The following is a 17,366-nucleotide window of genomic DNA, read 5'->3' as shown; positions in this document are numbered from 1 at the left end:
TGTTTTAATACTTGTTCAAACACTTATATAAATGTTTAATTCCGTACTTCTGCAGTATAATGCTGCGTCGCTAATACTTTCTTATTGGTTGTATTCTCTTTCTCAACCACTTGAGGGCGGCAAATATCATGGTATCTGAACAGAACTGATAGTCCACATTACTTCATGATCTCAGTGGGAGTAGTCTACTTGAAGAGTTTTATTTCTTTTTGTATGTATATTTAAAGTATAAGGAATTGAAGTCAGAAATGAATTAGAGTAAAGATGTGTGGATGGGATGTAATAACATAATAATTTGAATCTACTGAATTTAGTATTGAAAACATGGTATTTTCCTTTCATTTTCCTTATGTTAGAGGACGTGTGTTTTTCAGGAAACAATTTTAATTAAATATAATATATTTCAAAATGTTTGTTTAAATTATGAAGCTCGGCCTGGTTTTGATCTAACTTGTAATGGGTGTTGTTATGTATGTATCATCAAATATTCATTTATAGATTGCACATACTTCTGAATTAAATCAGCCACACACAGGTTAACATTTTACCACCACTCTTTACTTCTCTTGTGTTTATAAACTCCGTAACATTACAAAACTTCCCACCATGCCACCTGTTTCCATGCCAACTTGTCTTACTCTTACCTAAACACAACATATTTAAACATTTAACTAGTAAACACCACATTCTCCAGCTTGCTTTAAAGTTACTGCACTATGAACATCAAAACAGCACTTTGTTTTTATCAGTTCAAGAATTCAACTAATGACAAAGTCTGTAAATTTTTTTGGTAATCTTCATTCCTTTTTGGGCTTCTCATATGAGGCATTTTGTTCACACTCTGTTGTAGACACAGGTCTAACTGATCCCTCTAGCAGTTTCTTTTGATTTGTGTCCCCAGAACAGCCGGCATCTTCTGCTTTTTTGTTACCCTGGCTGTCTTCTGTTTCTTTCTCCACATATCTCTTCACAAATGTTGTATTGCGGCTATATTGATCTCCAGTTGGTGATTCGACAGTTATTTGGTTTCCAGCTCTTCTGATTACTGTGTGAGGTGTTGCACTGAATGGTGTGGTAAATTTATCAGTCTTGTCCTGTCTGATCAAAACTCGATCTCCAACCTCTACACATGATTGTTGTGCTTTGCTGCGTTCATCTGCGTACAGTTCCACAACAACCAAAATTGAATGTTTCTAAGGAAAGGGCCCCAGCAGATCCACTGCTAAATCTTGCCACGGTCCATCAGGTAATGGTAAAGGTCGTAGTGGCTCTGGAGCATTAGGACGAGAGACAATTTGACAGCCATGACATGATTTACAGTGTTTCTCAGCAGCTCTGTCCATGCCAGGCCACCATACTTTGGTTCTGAGATGCTGCTTCGTTCCAACTATACCTAGATGTCCCTCATGGACAAGTGCTAGTGCTCGTGCTTGTAATGCTTTTGGAAGTACAATACGTGTTCCACGTAAAACCAGATAGCCTATTGTGCACAGCTCATTAGCTATGGCTGCATAAGACATACACTTCTCAAAGTGTCCACTTTCCATTGCTCCTTGCACTTCTGTCAGTTCTGCATCTTTTTCTGAAGCCTCTTCCACCTCCCTTGTGGTTAGGGCTTTTGGAGTGGCACTAATGGCTACAAATCTCACATACTCATCTGAGTCATGTGAGGGTTTTTCTCTCATTGCTGTGCTCCCCAATATTTTCTCTTCCTGAAACATAGACAATCTTAAAGTCATATGGTTGGAGACGTAAACGCACCGCTCTATGCGGGCACATGGCTTAGAACGTGGACCATATATTGACTCTAACGGTTTATGGTCTGTGAGCAAGTCAAACTGTCTCCCATAGATATACGGGTGAAGCCTTTCACAAGCCCATACAAGAGCGAGGGCCTCCCTCTCTGGCTGGGAGTACCATCTCTCACAATCTGATAAACTTCTGCTGATGTAGCACACTGGCACCATTTGACCCTTTTGACACTGTGTTAGTACTGCCCCCACCCCTACAGGGCTCGCATCAGCTATAACCTGGGTTGGTGCGTCTTTGTCAAAGTATGCCAAAGTCCCTGCTTTTGCAAGTTCCTCCTTTAGAGCATTAAATGCCCTTTTCTGTTCATGTCCAAAGACAAATTCTGTTTCCTTTCTGGTAAGATGTCTTAATGGCTCCGCCAGTGTTGCAAATTGTGGAATAAATCTGCTACTGTAACTGACAAGTCCGAGAAAACTTCTAATTTTAGAGACGTTTTGTGGTTCTCGGGCTTCCACTACAGCCCTGACTCTTTCTTCAGTGGGCCCAATCCCTTTCTGTGTCAGCAGGATTCCCATGAAGTTTAAGCGATCTATGCAAAACTGACATTTTTCCGGATTTAAAGTCAGTCCGCATTCTCTTATGCGCTTCAAGACGGCATGTAGGCGTTGGCTTTGTTTTTTGGTCCAGAGCATGCACAATTATATCATCAGAGATGTTTTCAACTCCCTCTATTCCAGTAAGTGCAGCAGCTATCTCATGTTGATATTGCTCACTTGCAGATGATACTCCAAAAATGAGACGCTTATATCTGTACACTCCATTATAAACTGCAAAAGTTGTGATCTGGCGAGATTCTGGTGTCAGCTCTAACTGATGGTAACCCCATTTCAGATCCAATTTGCTGAAAACCATTGATCCATTCATACTTTGTAGAAGTTCATCTACTGTAGGAATAGGGTATCGTTCTCTGATGATTGCTCGATTGGCCTGCCGCATGTCAAGACAAAGTCTGATTTCAGAATTAGCTTTTGGCACAATTGCAACAGGATTAACCCATGGGGGGGTCCATTCACTTCTTCTATAATGTCCATCTCTAAGAGTTCTTTTATTTTATCCTCCACAGGACCTCTCAGATTAAATGGTATTCTTCTTAAGGGTTGGGCTACTGGCTGGACTGTTTGATCTATGTACAGACAGATTTGCTTAGTTTTCAGCTTACCAACTCCCTGAAACACTTCTAGGTATTGGGACTGGAGTGATTGTTTAAGGTCTGTTACCGCTGCAATATCTGTCCCAATTTTGAGTACTCCATGGCTGTATCTCTCCCTAGCAGAGGTTCACCAGTCCTTTCTATAACAATAAACTCAGCATGTACCATCCGACTGCCTATTGTTACATCACATTTAAATGCTCCCTTTACCGGCAAAGGCTGATCAGATGAGTAAGAGAACAAATTTTTCTTTGTATCTGGGATGTACGAATGACATTTAATTCTCTCTGGTTTCAGTTACTCCCATGTTTTCTCATCTATAATATTGCTGGAAGCACCTGAGTCTACCAGCATCCTCAGATGAACATTTCCCAAGCAGACATTCAGTCTATCTGTATCCTTGCCATCATTTTGAATGACAAATGCATATTCAGTCTGTCCCTCCACTTGATTAACTCTCTGTTTTACAGTTTTGGTTTTGCACATTTTTGAAAAATGATCTCGTCCCCTGCACTTATGGCATATTTGACCTCGAGCAGGACATTTTAAATCTTTTCCAAAAAGATCTGTGTTTCCACATCTATAACACTGGTTATTCAACTTACTGCTTTCTGCTTGGTGTTTTCCCTTTGTATATTTCCTCCTTTTTTCCAGACTCGATTCACAGTTTCTGTAGTGTTATCAGATTTTGATGCATCACTCACTGATGACGCAGACATCTGTTCCTCAATTCGTTCACAGAGATCAGCAACTTCCAACGCGCGATCAAGATTGAGATTCGGTCCTCCCTCCAACAATTTACGCTGCACATATGTTGATGAGCCTCTGCCTACGATGGCATCCTGAAGCTGATTATTCAGGTCATCTGCAAATGCACAGTCTCTCGCCGCTTGTCTAAGACGTGTTGTAAACTGCTGAACAGTCTCGCTGGAGTTTTGAGAAAGTTTATAAAAGGACTGCCGTGCGTATGTAGTATTTACTCGTGGCACAAAGTATGCATTTAAGGCTGCAACTGCCGGATTAAAGTTATCGCCATTTCCCGTATTTGGCAGTGTGGAGAAAATATCTTGGACATCAGGTCCCGCATGATGCAAAAGAAGTGCTCTGCGTCGTTGACACCTTCTTCTATAATAAGTCCTTTTCCATCTGCATAAAGTTCAAATGATGTTAGCCATCTTGTCCATCTTGGCCCAAAAGTCGCAGGATCTTTGTAGCACTCAAATGCAGAAATACCTTACTTTTCCATCACATGTGTGCTCACCATATCCCGGCTGCATCCTCGTCGCCAATGTTATGTATGTGCTTCTTATCATCAAATGTTCATTTAAAGGTCACACATACTTCTGAATTAAATCAGCCACACGCAGGTTAACATTTTACCACCACTCTTTACTTCTCTTGTGTGTATAAACTCCGTAACATTACAAAACTTCCCATCATGCCACCTGTTTCCCGTCTTAAAGACACAGATGCAATTATAGTACATGACAGGTAGGGCTGTAACGATACACCAAACCCACGATTCGGTTCGTATCACAATTTTTGACCCACGATTCGATTCGTATCATGATTTTTTATTTTTTTATTTTTTGGGGGTTGGGAAAAAAAGATTTGTAAAACTTTTTTTATTAAATGACATTTAAAAAATTTATATAAACTGAACATCAAAGAACAATATTAACTATGCAAATTATTAACAATATAAATAGCCATGTATAAAATAAATAAATAAATAGCCAAAGCTATATCACTTCTGTTTTCTTTGTAACAAAATACTGTCGAAAAACCAAACAGAACTAAACTCCATTGTGTAGATGGTTCAAGCATGTTGAAAATTATTTTTCAATTAAGTTCTCTTACATAGAAAAAGTAAATTAAATAGCTAGGGATGCTCATTTCGTTAATTTTTCTAACCGACAACCGCCGCTCATTAATCATTTAATAACGGTTAACTGGTCAGATTACTATTAATTTTATATTAAACAAATTGACGTGTCTATTTTTTGTCTGAAAACATTAAATATTGCATTTTAAAATACTGATTTATTTTTATATGCCAGCATATTAAAAACAGAACAGAACAACAGAGCATTGTCACGCACCTGCAGTGTTTAGCACAGAAGAGCAGAATAATCTAAATAAAATGAATAAAATAAATAGGACTGCCCTAAATTATTTTCACTTCAATAATTAATTTATATTACAAAACGAAAATACTGACTGATTCTTTTTCATAACCGGCAGGCTGTTTTTTTCCAATCATGTTTTTTCTTCCGTCAAATAAAAATAGCTGACTTCCTCAAACTGCCCGTTTTACGGAAAATATGCATTTATTGGCAAATGTGTCTGTAGGCACGGGTATTCCGTTATCGTCCCGCAAATTAAGTATACCTTGCAGTTGAACAAGGGGCCAAAAATAAGGCGCATCTCACTGCCTTTATGTTGACAAAGAAAAAAGAAGAAGCGCGGTCCTCTTATGAAACGACTGAATTAGCTGGGTATCGATTGTGCAAAAGTGTTGCTGTCTGTGTTGTTACAATTGTAATATTTATGACTATTGTAATATTCAAGATTTGTACATTCATACAGCTCTGGATAACTTAAAACAGCGATTAGACCTTCAGAGCGGCATTAATGCGTCCTGAAGTAAAGCGTAACGGCTATAAACACCAGCAAGATAGAGTGATTATATGCAGAGCCATATACCTTTATCTCTAAATAAAGTATAACTGTAGAAACGTTTTGAGCAGAATAATCTAAATAAAATTATTCAGTGAAACTGTGTTCATCTTAACTGAAAGCTTCGTCGTGTTTCCTGACCTCACGCATCGCGCACCTGTCAGTCAGCACTCCCAAAGGTTCAAACAGAAAGCGCACAGCACGGTTACAGAAAAGTGCCTGTGCTGCAAACCACAAGTCAAGGAAACATTAAACAAATAAACAACTTATTTCTCTCAAGAATACCAAACACGTTTGATTTAAGGGAGTTGAAAATTCTTCAGAAACACCATCATGTCAACATTGCAGTGAAAAAACGTGACAACTTTCCTTACTCTGCGGAGTCGGGGCATCTGGTAAACGCCCATCTGCGCAGCCACATTACCAGTGTGAGCAAAGCATGGTAGCGGTGAAAATCCGGCTGCTTTGACAGCATTGGCAATGTTTCTGCCATTGTCTGTTGTCAAGAGGGGTTAAGTTGGTTTTGTTTTTGATATTCCTGACACATTCAGAAGGTCCCTTACTAAGAGCTCCGTGCGAGCTCTCCCGCGGCTAAACGCTTATTGCGAGGGCTTAAACGGAGCAGTGCTCGAAATGTCGAACGAAAAAAGGGTTTCCTCACGTTCTTCTTCAACTACCTCAACTTTTGCAGGCACGCGTGACGTTATTGGAAAGGTATACACGAGGTGTGTCGCGATTCTCCCTTATCACACCGCGACACAGGATCGTAGATCTGAGTTTCGCGATTTCGATTTCATATCGCGTATCGTTACAGCCCTAGTAAATTGTAATTTATGTGTGAACTATCGCTTTTAAGGTTATTCTATCTAGAGCACAGGTGTCAAACTCAGTTCCAAAAGGGCCGCAGCTCTGCACAGTTTAGTTCCAACACTAATTAAACACACCTGATCAAATTAATTGAGTCCTTCAGGCTTGTTTGAAACCTACAGGTAAGTGTGTTGGAGCAGGGTTGGAACTAAACTGTGCAGGGCTTCGGCCCTCCAGGAATTGAGTTTGACACCCTTGATCTAGAGGATTAGAACAAAAAATAACAACATTGTGCCGCTGAAAAATAACGTATAAGAAAGAATTACATCTTATTACACAGACAGATGTTTGAACATTATATTTTTATGAATAAATTAATGGTTAGGATGCTCACATTGCTTGAGCTGAACACCAGACAATTGCATCCATTATGTGGCCAATAGGCTATGAACAGCTAGTGTTTTTCAGCCAATGAAAAAGTGTTTCAGCTAGTGTAGACAGCTAGTGTTTTTCAGCCTTTTTTATTGCATAACAAGAACAATAGCATACAAAAATGAGGAATACAATACTTATATTTTTTTCACATCAAAGGAACAAATCAGTAGAGCAGGGGTCACCAATCTCGGTCCTGGGGTGCCGGTGTCCCTGCAGGGTTTAGCTCCCACTTGCCTCAAAACACCTGCCTGGATGTTTCAAGTGTACCTAAGACCTTGATTAGCTTGTTCAGGTGTGTTTGATTAGGGTTGGAGCTAACATCTGCAGGACACCGGCCCTCCAGGAACAAGTTTGCAGACCACTGCAGTAGAGAATAAAAAACAAACAAAATAAATCAATTCACAAAATGTGCACATAGATGTCTCAAAAATTGTAACAACTTGTTTCATTGGATAAATTAGATGTATTAGTTTATATGTCACTTCTTTAACTTTATTGGTGAGACAGTATTTACTAGGTAAGTTTTTAAAAAAAAATTCCACTTAATTTGCTCAAATAAGGAATTTTAAAAAGATTTGCATTTAGGCAACAATGTAGTTCTGCAAAACCTTTTAATGTAACAGTTATTCAATTTATTGTCTATAATTTTCACACCATTGATACTTAACTGATTACTAAGTAAAAGATTTGATTCAGTGAATAAATTACCGAATAAGAGCTGAACAAGTCCACTAGAAATTGCATCAAATACTATTGCAAATTCTTTAGCAGTTATGGGGATCTTGTAATTGAAATAAATTCACAATAATTAAAAGTTGTCTATTATTTTTGAATAACTGTATCATCAATATAATATCATTATTTTGTTTATTAAAAAAAGCATTTTAAGGTCAAAATTATTAGCCCCTTTAGGCTATATTTTTCAATAGTTTACAGAATAAACCATAGTTGTACAATAAAAATAAACAGCGGGGCTAATAATTCTGACTTTAACAGTTTATACTAAACGTGACGAAACTTCTGTTTTTGCTAATAATGTTCTTCTTTTAATTGACAAATCTCTCATTAACCATAAGTTTAATGTTTGTTTTGTTTTCTTAATAATTGGTGTAAAATTCAGTTTACTTCTCTCTTTTTGATCTTTACAAATTTTTTTGACCCAAATATTTTACCATCTCCTTTACTGGAATACCATATATATTAGTATCATTGCATATTTTCAGAGAGAACACCACACATTTTTTAATATTTAAACATAAACCAGATGCAGATGAAAAAAGATTGAGGCAATCAATAGCAGTTTTAATTTTAATTTCATTATTTAGAAAAATGTAAGTGTTGTCAGTTAACTGAGAACCTTTTACTTCTGTCTCTAAAATTCTATTACCTCAAAATCTATCTCTTTTGATATGCAGGGCCATAGTTTGTGTTACCAGTAAGAAAAGAAAGGGTGAAATATAGGACAACCTTGACGTACTGTATGTGTCACACAACCAGCGATCGCTTTCCAGAGATCGCTGGTTCTCACACGAACTCTCAGGACTACATTTTCCGCATTCCCTAGGACTACACATTCATACATGCACTGCTCCCAGACACGCACGCCTACTCATTCATCTATCCTGATTGCAATCACCAGCTGAACCTTGTCACAGACTGATATCACTCCATTCATAAGCCACTCATTCACGCTTCCAGGGGGCCGAGTCTTGTTTGCATCCTTGTGACATTACAACGCGTTTCCCTGTCTTGTTTTCTCCATGTTAGACCTAAGCCTTGTCAACCTTGTTCTCTAGTTTAGCCGCCTGCCTTTTGACCTGTTGCCTGTTTATATCGACTACGATTCTGGACTGTCTTTATATACCCGTTTGCACCTGATGACCACTGCTTCCCTGACATTGAATAAACCTGCATATTGGATCTTACCTTCTGTTGTGAGTGTCACTCCCCCCAGTCGTAACAGTATGCTCCTCTTGATCTTGATGTTTTTCCATTTGATAATTTAATTTAGTTTAAATAAAGCCTTTATAAAATAATCTTCAAAGCCAAAAAAAATAAGAGTCTTAAACATAAAACTATGATCAATTGTATCAAATGCAACAAATAAAATAAAACTATAATCCAAAATTAATTCATTGTAATCAATCAAATCTAAAATGAGCCTTATATTACTGGAAATGTGTCGCCCTTTCATAAATCCTGATTGACATACATAAATAATAGGGTCTTTCTGCAAATATGAGCAAATATTTTTGGGAGATTATCATTCATTTGTGGGCATCCAGGAGTGTCTTGCATTTCAGGGATACTCCCGCAACTTCCGGGAGACTTGGGATGTCTGAATTACACACCTGGGGCCTGTTTTAGTAAGGAGGTTCAAACAACTCTGAGTTTAAACTTGAACTCTAAGTTGATTTACCGAGTTTTTGGTTTCAGAATAGCTGATCTGAGCTGGGTCAATCAACTTTGAGTAGACCAACTCAGAGTTAAGCGCGCACACCATGATTATAAAAAGGCATTATCAATAGAGCGCAGATATTACGAGTGACCATGGCAACATCTTTAAAAAAAGAGATCAGCATTTCTTTCTCCGGCTGAACTTGATCTGCACATGCAAAGTTATAGCAAATATGAGTGTATATATTTAAAAAGAAGCAACGATCAGTGAAACAGAGACAGTTAGCGTGGGAAAACAGCTGCTCAAGTTAATGCGTAATTTTTAATTTTAAGTATTTAAACATTTAAGTATAATAAAATAAGTAATGTAAAGTGTGACGTTTATACTTTTTTTCTAAACTTTTATACACTTTTATCAGTTTTAATAGATTTAACAGTGCACTTGTTGTGTCTCTGCCTTTTTATTGATCAAGTGAGGTTGATATAACATTAAGAAGGTAAGCAGTAATAAAATATTTTTAGACAGAATACTAATCCCATTAATCTAGTAACAGTGCATGTCGAAGGTTAAGCTAATTGTTTATGAAAAAAAGGACAAGCCTCGTATGTGATTTGTTCTGTGTGTGACAAAAATGTAGGCAATAGCTGTGTTTCCATCAAATAAGCTATTACATAAATTTGTGCAAAACTGGAATAACGCCTAAAAATAAAGCAGAGTTTTTATCCAAAGAGTCGAAGAGAACACAATCGTCACTTCCTGATTAACTTGCACCAAATATCAACAGTAAAAACAGAATTTACTGCGGTAGAAGAAGCTGCGTCATATGATTTTTTATTTAATTAATGTACTTGTGCCTCAGAAGACAATGCTGACACACAATGAACACGTGGGGGCGTTTGAAGCCAGACGCGGAGATCTTGACACGCTCCAGACGCTCGGAGGTAATTAATAATATACATTAATACTGAAACAGTTAAGGCATTTTAGAATGACTTAAACAACATTTAAGATGTTCTGCAGTGTGCTCAGTCTGCTGGTTTGTCCATTCACACACATTTTCATCATCATCTCTAACAAACCTTTTTTTAATGTACATACTGTAATTGGTTAAGTGCACTTCGTAGTTTATGTGCATCTTATCAAATAAAAGTTTAACCTATTCAGTTATGCACATGTTTTATTATGCCTATTTTCAAAAGTTATGTGAATCATGACGTTTCCATCAATCGTTTTTACGGGCATCTCCAAAATGAGCTCTAAAATAGGTGTGGAGACGTAAGGCTAATGCGAGAAATATGCTTCATCTTTAAAAAAGGGGAGGAGACCGACAGAAACTCAGAGTTTAGAGAATAAAACCTGCTCTGGACCAGGTTAGATTCACAGAGTAAATTACCACAGTAACTGACTCTGAGTTAAAGTTACCTTTCTTTCAGAAACAGGCTTGACTTACCCTGATTTCTTGAGTTTAACAAACCTGCCATTTTGAAACGGAAAACCCAGAGTTTCTCTCATTTCAGGGTTAAAATACTCTGAGTTTTCACTTAACCTCCTTTCTGAAACAGGCCCCTGCTGTTCTAAGTCTTTGTCTACCTTTATACTCCTCCAAACCCACACTCCACCCAGTGGTCAAAAACAGCATTTCAACAAACATAATGGCTCTTACACCCCGGCCCCTAATTGTACATGGCATGTAGACATAACAATTCAACAATGTTCATAAAGAGAGCCATTAAAGCAAAACTATAAACATTGTATTAATCAATTCTGTGTAGGTGTAAAATTTAACAGTCTTTACCAGTCCATTATATTTCCATGCTGTCATACAACAGACAAAGTTGTCACAGGTCTCTCAAGTACACTGGTTTTAGACGAGACGGTCAAAAACTGTGCTTCCTACCAACACTGTCCTACTCCATGCAGTGAAGCCACAGTTACAAAGTCTTCTACTGACACCTTGTGGCCAATAGCCAAAATACAATGTATGGCTCCTACACCTGTACTAGTTATTAATCATGGTCTTACTAGGCTTAATGCAAACTCCAATTCTAATTCAGCAAATAAATGGACAAAAACATGACAAACACAACTGTTCAATTGACACAATTTTATTTCAATTCAACAATACATTTTAGGCAGCAACACCGCAAGATGCAAATATTGCTGCCGCAAGCTCTGACACCAGACATTAGCAAGAAGCAAAGGACTGGAGAGGTGGTGAGGCCACTGGTGTTAGCATGCCTGGCTAATCAGCTCTTCCTGCGTGACCAGGACCGGGCGCTCATCCTCCATGTCTGATGGTGAGATCTAAAGCAAAACAAAAACAAAATCAGGTTTATTGTCCCCCAAAAAACTGACATTTTGAAAAGTTTTTGTAGATCATAGGTACCGTAAACCAGTCGTGGAGAAGAATCTGCTCCAGTGGTATCCTCTCGCTGGGATCGGGATGCAGACAGGCATTTATGAGATGACTGCATTCTGAAAGACAGGATTAATGTTTTACTATTACTTTAAACATCCTTTACATCTCCTGATGGCATTTTGAACAGCTGAGCCAAGTGGCTTTGTCAGACACTTTTTTGTATGATTGTAACAATTTTTTCAAGTTCTTACCACAAGACAAAGACGGCAGATACCAGAGCCAGTGCTGCATCTTTTCCCGATCTGTGTAGTCTGGCATATATCCGCACACCATAGTGTATAGCAGCACTCCAAGCGAATACACAGTTGCTGGCCGTGCCAAGTATTTGCCCGTTTCGAAAAATTCCGGAGGGCAGTACATCTCTGTGCCTGGAGGAAAGAGATTTGCATGTCTGAGTTACAACAGTTTGTTTTTACTGTATTCAGCAGCTTGTGTGTCATGACACTAAAGTTTTAATACTGTACATACCACTAAAAGTGTGGTACTCTGTTTCATGGAACAGGTTCCCACAGCCGAAGTCAATCAGTGTGACATCCATGGTGTGTGTGTTGATGATCAAGTTCTCCAACTTGATATCTCTGTGGAATACTCCTCGCCGGCAGCAGGTCTCAGCTGCCTCGATAACCTGGCGCATCACATACCGAGCAAACCTTTCTTCAAAGATGTTGCCACAGCTCTCCAAAAGCTTGAACACACTCAGGCATGGTGAAGGACGCTGCAGGACCATTATATAATGGTCTGGAAAGTCCTGCCAATCCAGCAGATCGATTATGTTGGGTGAGCTGGGACCCTTGTTTGCCATAAGTGTGAGGCCGATTTCAAGTGGTACAAGTTCTGGAAGGCCAGGCTAGTGGAAAGAGTTTTTAGGATGGTTAAATTAAGGTGGTTTGCACAACATGTTTATAATTTGTTTATTGAGAGATAGTTTGCTGTCTATGATTAACACTGTTGAAAATAAAAACAGAGTTAGAGGAGATGAGTCTACTTACAACGTAGAGATATTCCATGCCCTCCATTTTTTTGGCAAACTTGATTGCCACCTGATCAACAAAACAGAATTTAACAGTTAGCACTGGATTTCTTCAGGCCATTCTTTAATCCTTGTTGAAATTCTAGTCATGAATTTGTAGCATGTTTGGTGAAGTTGACCATTTATCAAGCACTCTAATTGTGTTACAAACGACAAAGCATAACACATAAATATAGTTTGTTAGGTTGATCATGCAAAAATATATGTAAATTTACCGGAAGACCATCATGGGCACGGACACCAGCATATACGGCACCAAATCCTCCTTCTCCCAGTAGCTCACCCATGTTGTAGGTCCAGCACATGCCTGTTCAAATATAATTAGTTTTAGAGACAGATTCATATTCTACAATGTAAGATTAAAACTTTATTACCACTTTATACACCATTACGTCACTAATACATAATGCAGAAACATCTAATCCTTTCAAAAAGTGAAAGCATCAAGCAGCCATAATTAATATGAACTTACTCCCAATAATCAAGACCATGTCTTGGCTTGGGTTTTCTGCCAGAGGACACACAGTTTCTTCCTCTGACAGATCATCTGGAAACTCCTGGATTTGCTCGTCAACAGTGAAGAGAGGAATCTCAAAACTACTGTTGGGAGTGTTCTGAGGACCATAACTCTCTACAGAAGATATGGTCTCCACTGAAGTTGGATCTAAAGAGAAAAATTTAACAATTATATATAAACACACAAACATTTCAATACTGCTACAAATAATACATTTATAGTATTTACAAAGACAAAACTGAAGAGTTCAGATACACAAACATCTGCACATCTGAACATTTGAACTCTGCAAATGTTTAAAGCTATGATGATCTTCTTTAATGATTAAGTTCAGTACAAACAAAATATGAAGAGATTTACCATCAGTAGACGTTTCTTCCTCCTGCTCCACATTCTCACACTGTTCCTGTATTTGCAGGTCAATGATGGAGGAAGGAACCTCAAGGCTGTTAGGAGCTTGCTGGTAGTCATGATGCTCAACAATTCTTGAGATGTTTCCTACTGAGGTTTGATCTAAAGAGGGGAACATACATACAACGTTTCAATCTTTTTACAAATACATTTGCAGAGACAATATTTTAAAGCTATCATTTTTAAAGTGATCATTTTTATAAAAAAAAAATTTCCAGTCACAGAAAAAATAAAGGGATTTACCATCAGTAGAAGGTTCTGCTTCGGTGACTGGCTTCACCCTCTCACTGTCCACCTGCTCCACCTTTTCACTCGTTCCAGTTCTTGGACGTGAAAAGCGGAACAGCTTTCTCCAAAAACTCGATTTTTTCTTCACTTTCTTTTTCTCCTTTACCAAACTCCCTACTCCATCTTCCTCACAAGGAACAACACGGCTCTCATCAAGCTGATGGTTTTCTTGACGAGGCGTGTCATTATTTAACTGAAGTGGTGTACTAGGATGTAAACTGTACACACACTCAGACTCTGTCGCTATATTCAGACAAGAAATTCGCTGACCCATGATAAAACAAACGCACTGTCTCACTCCAAACTACCCACTAAAACTAAATTACCGTCAAGCCTTAACATTCCACTTTGAAGTTCTAATTATGACATCAAATAGAATGTCCTTGAGATCGATTTGTTTTGTTTTAAAATTTGCTGAATTACATATTGCATACATAATACCTGACAATTATTATAGTAATGCCTAAAATAAAGCTAAAATAAATATTAAATCATATTATAAATGTAAATCTACTTGTGTTAATACTTGTTCAAACACTTATATAAATATTTAATTCCGTACTTCTGCAGTATAATGCTGCATCGCTAATACTTTCTTATTGGTTGAATTCTCTTTCTCAACCACTTGAGGGCGGCAAATATCATGGTATCTGAACAGAACTGATAGTCCACATTACTTCATGATCTCAGTGGGAGTAGTCTTCTTGAAGAGTTTCTTTTCTTTTTGTATGTATATTTAATATATAAAGAATTAAAGTCAGAAATGAATTAGAGTAAAGATGTGTGGATGGGATTTAAAAACATAATAATGTGAATCTACTAGTATTTTCCTTTCTTTTTCCTTATAGGTTAGAGGACGTGTGTTTTTCAGGAAACAATTTTAATTAAATAAAATATATTTCAAAATGTTTGTTTAAATTATGAAGCTCGGCCTGGTTTTGATCTAACTTGTAACGGGTGTCAACAATCTCCAGCCACTCTTTTTCACACTTTCTGGCTTTGTCCAGCACTAAGCACTTTTTGGGCATCAATTTTTAAATCAATTTCTGAATGTTTTCTTTTATAAGACCATGATTGCATATAGCCCATTTTTTCAAACTCTACCGAAAACACACACCAAGTCCACAGAGCACACTCTCTCTCATATATATTCACTCGAATATATGATTTCATCTCAAAACACTATGGATTTGAGTGTGTCATTTTTTTTTAGTTATCAAGTGACCTTGAATTTCATGTTTCATATGATTAACTAGGCTTGAAACTACACTCTACAGCAGTTTAAGTTAAAAATTCTGCTGTATTTAAGCAGCGTTTATACCCAAAACCAAAAATCCTGTCATAATGTATTCACCCTTTACTAGCTGCAGACCTGTTTGACTTCTTCTGTTGAGCAGAAAGGAGGATATTTTGAAGAAAGCAGGAAACTTGTAACCCTTAATTCCATGTTTTTTTTGCTATGGAAGTCCATGTGCACAGGTTTTCATTTATTCATTCCTTTGGCTTAGTTTTTTTTATTTATCAGGGGTCACCACAGCAGAATGAGCCAACTATTACAGTATATGTTTTACACTGCGAATGCCCTTCCAGGTGCAACGCTGTACTGAGAAACACCCATACACACTCATTCTCACACACTCACATACACCAAGGTCTATTTAGTTCATCCAATTCACCTAGAGCACACGTCCTTGGTACCCAGAGGAAACCCACGCGAACCCACGCGAACACGGGGAGAGCATGCAAACACCACACAGAAATGCCAACTGGCTCAGCCGGGACTCGAACCAACAACCTTCTTGCTGTGAGGCAACAGTGCTAACCACTGAGCCACCGTGCCACCCTATAGGTTTTCATCTTTCTTCAAAATAGTCTGTAGTGTTCAATAGAAAAAAGAAACTTGTCAATGTTTGAAACCACTTGAGGGTGAGTAAATAGAGTGTAAATTATAATTTATGTGTGAACTATCCCTTTAAAGGTTATTCTATCTAGAGGATCAGAACAAAAAATAAAAACATTGTGCCACTGAAAAATAACGTATTAGAAGAATTACATCTTATAACACAAACAGATGTTTCAACATTATATTTTTATGAATAAATTAATGGTTAGGATGCTCACATTGCTTGAGCTGAACACCAGACAATTGCATCCATTATGTGGCCAATAGGCTATGAACAGCTAGTGTTTTTCAGCCTTTTTTATTGCATAACAAGAACAATAGCATACAAAAATGAGGAATACAATACTTATATTTTTTCACATCAAAGGAACAAATCAGTAGAGCAGGGGTCACCAATCTCGGTCCTGGGGTGCCGGTGTCCCTGCAGGGTTTAGCTCCCACTTGCCTCAAAACACCTGCCTGGATGTTTCAAGTGTACCTAAGACCTTGATTAGCTTGTTCAGGTGTGTTTGATTAGGGTTGAAGCTAACATCTGCAGGACACCGGCCCTCCAGGAACAAGTTTGCAGACCACTGCAGTAGAGAATAAAAAAACAAACAAAATAAATTACAGGTATATATAAACCACAAAAAAATTTTCATAAGAAAATGAATCCATAATTGCACACATCCTTGAAGCTTTTTTATGTTTTTATGACTTTTAGGGTTTCAATATAATGCTGAAAATAGTTTTTTTAAACAAATCAATATCAGGCCTATCATTGGACCATTTTTGTTTGTGTACATGGTACTTTGTATATATTATCATTAAATTAATAAACAAATTTTGCTCCAAAGTTTTGTTATTATTATTATTGCATATAAAAAAATATATATATTTACAAGAAAACTGAATTTTTAATTTTGTAAGTTTAGACACAAAATATTCAACATCAAACCAAAACATTCGGGTATATGTGCATTTAAAAAAAGTCTCAAAAAAAATTGTAACAACTTGTTTCATTGGATAAATTAGATGTATTAGTTTATATGTCACTTCTTTAACTTTATTGGTGAGACTGTATTTACTAGGTAAGTTTTAAACTTTTTTTCCACTCAATTTGCTCAAATAAGGAATTTTAAAAAGGTTTGCATTTAGGCAACAATGTAGTTCTGCAAAACCTTTTGATGTAACAGTTATTCAATTTATTGTCTATAATTTTCACACCATTGATACTTAACTGATTACTAAGTAAAAGATTTGATTCAGTGAATAAATTACAGAATAAGAGCTGAACAAGTCCACTAGAAATTGCATCAAATACTATTGCAAATTCTTTAGCAGTTATGGGGATCTTGTAATTGAAATAAATTCACAATAATTAAAAGTTTTCTATTACTTTTGAATAACTGTATCATCAATATAATATCATTATTTTGTTTTATTAAAAAAAGCATTTTAAGGTCAAAATTATCAGCCCCTTTAGGCTATATTTTTCAATAGTTTACAGAATAAACCATAGTTATACAATAAAAATA

General features: G+C 37.2%; 1 protein-coding gene across 1 annotated transcript; it reads right to left on the bottom strand.

Moving 5' to 3' along the window:
- Positions 1 to 11,370: 11,370 nt before the first annotated feature.
- On the bottom strand, positions 11,371 to 16,288 carry LOC137496078 (serine/threonine-protein kinase pim-2-like). Its single transcript, XM_087261306.1, has 9 exons — positions 13,902 to 16,288; positions 13,608 to 13,760; positions 13,203 to 13,394; positions 12,946 to 13,037; positions 12,690 to 12,740; positions 12,169 to 12,547; positions 11,892 to 12,068; positions 11,668 to 11,756; positions 11,371 to 11,585 (listed from the first exon to the last, which is right to left on the bottom strand). The coding sequence occupies exons 1-9, from the start codon at positions 14,218 to 14,220 to the stop codon at positions 11,511 to 11,513; spliced, it is 1,527 nt and encodes a 508-aa protein (XP_087117432.1). The 5' UTR covers positions 14,221 to 16,288; the 3' UTR covers positions 11,371 to 11,510.
- Positions 16,289 to 17,366: the final 1,078 nt, after the last annotated feature.

This window comes from Danio rerio, chromosome 7, assembly GCF_052040795.2.
Source record: "Danio rerio strain M-AB ecotype USA chromosome 7, GRCz13ab, whole genome shotgun sequence".
Lineage (NCBI taxonomy): Eukaryota > Metazoa > Chordata > Actinopteri > Cypriniformes > Danionidae > Danio > Danio rerio.
Note: the sequence above shows the minus strand (reverse complement) of the source record. Positions and strands in the feature narration are given on the sequence as shown.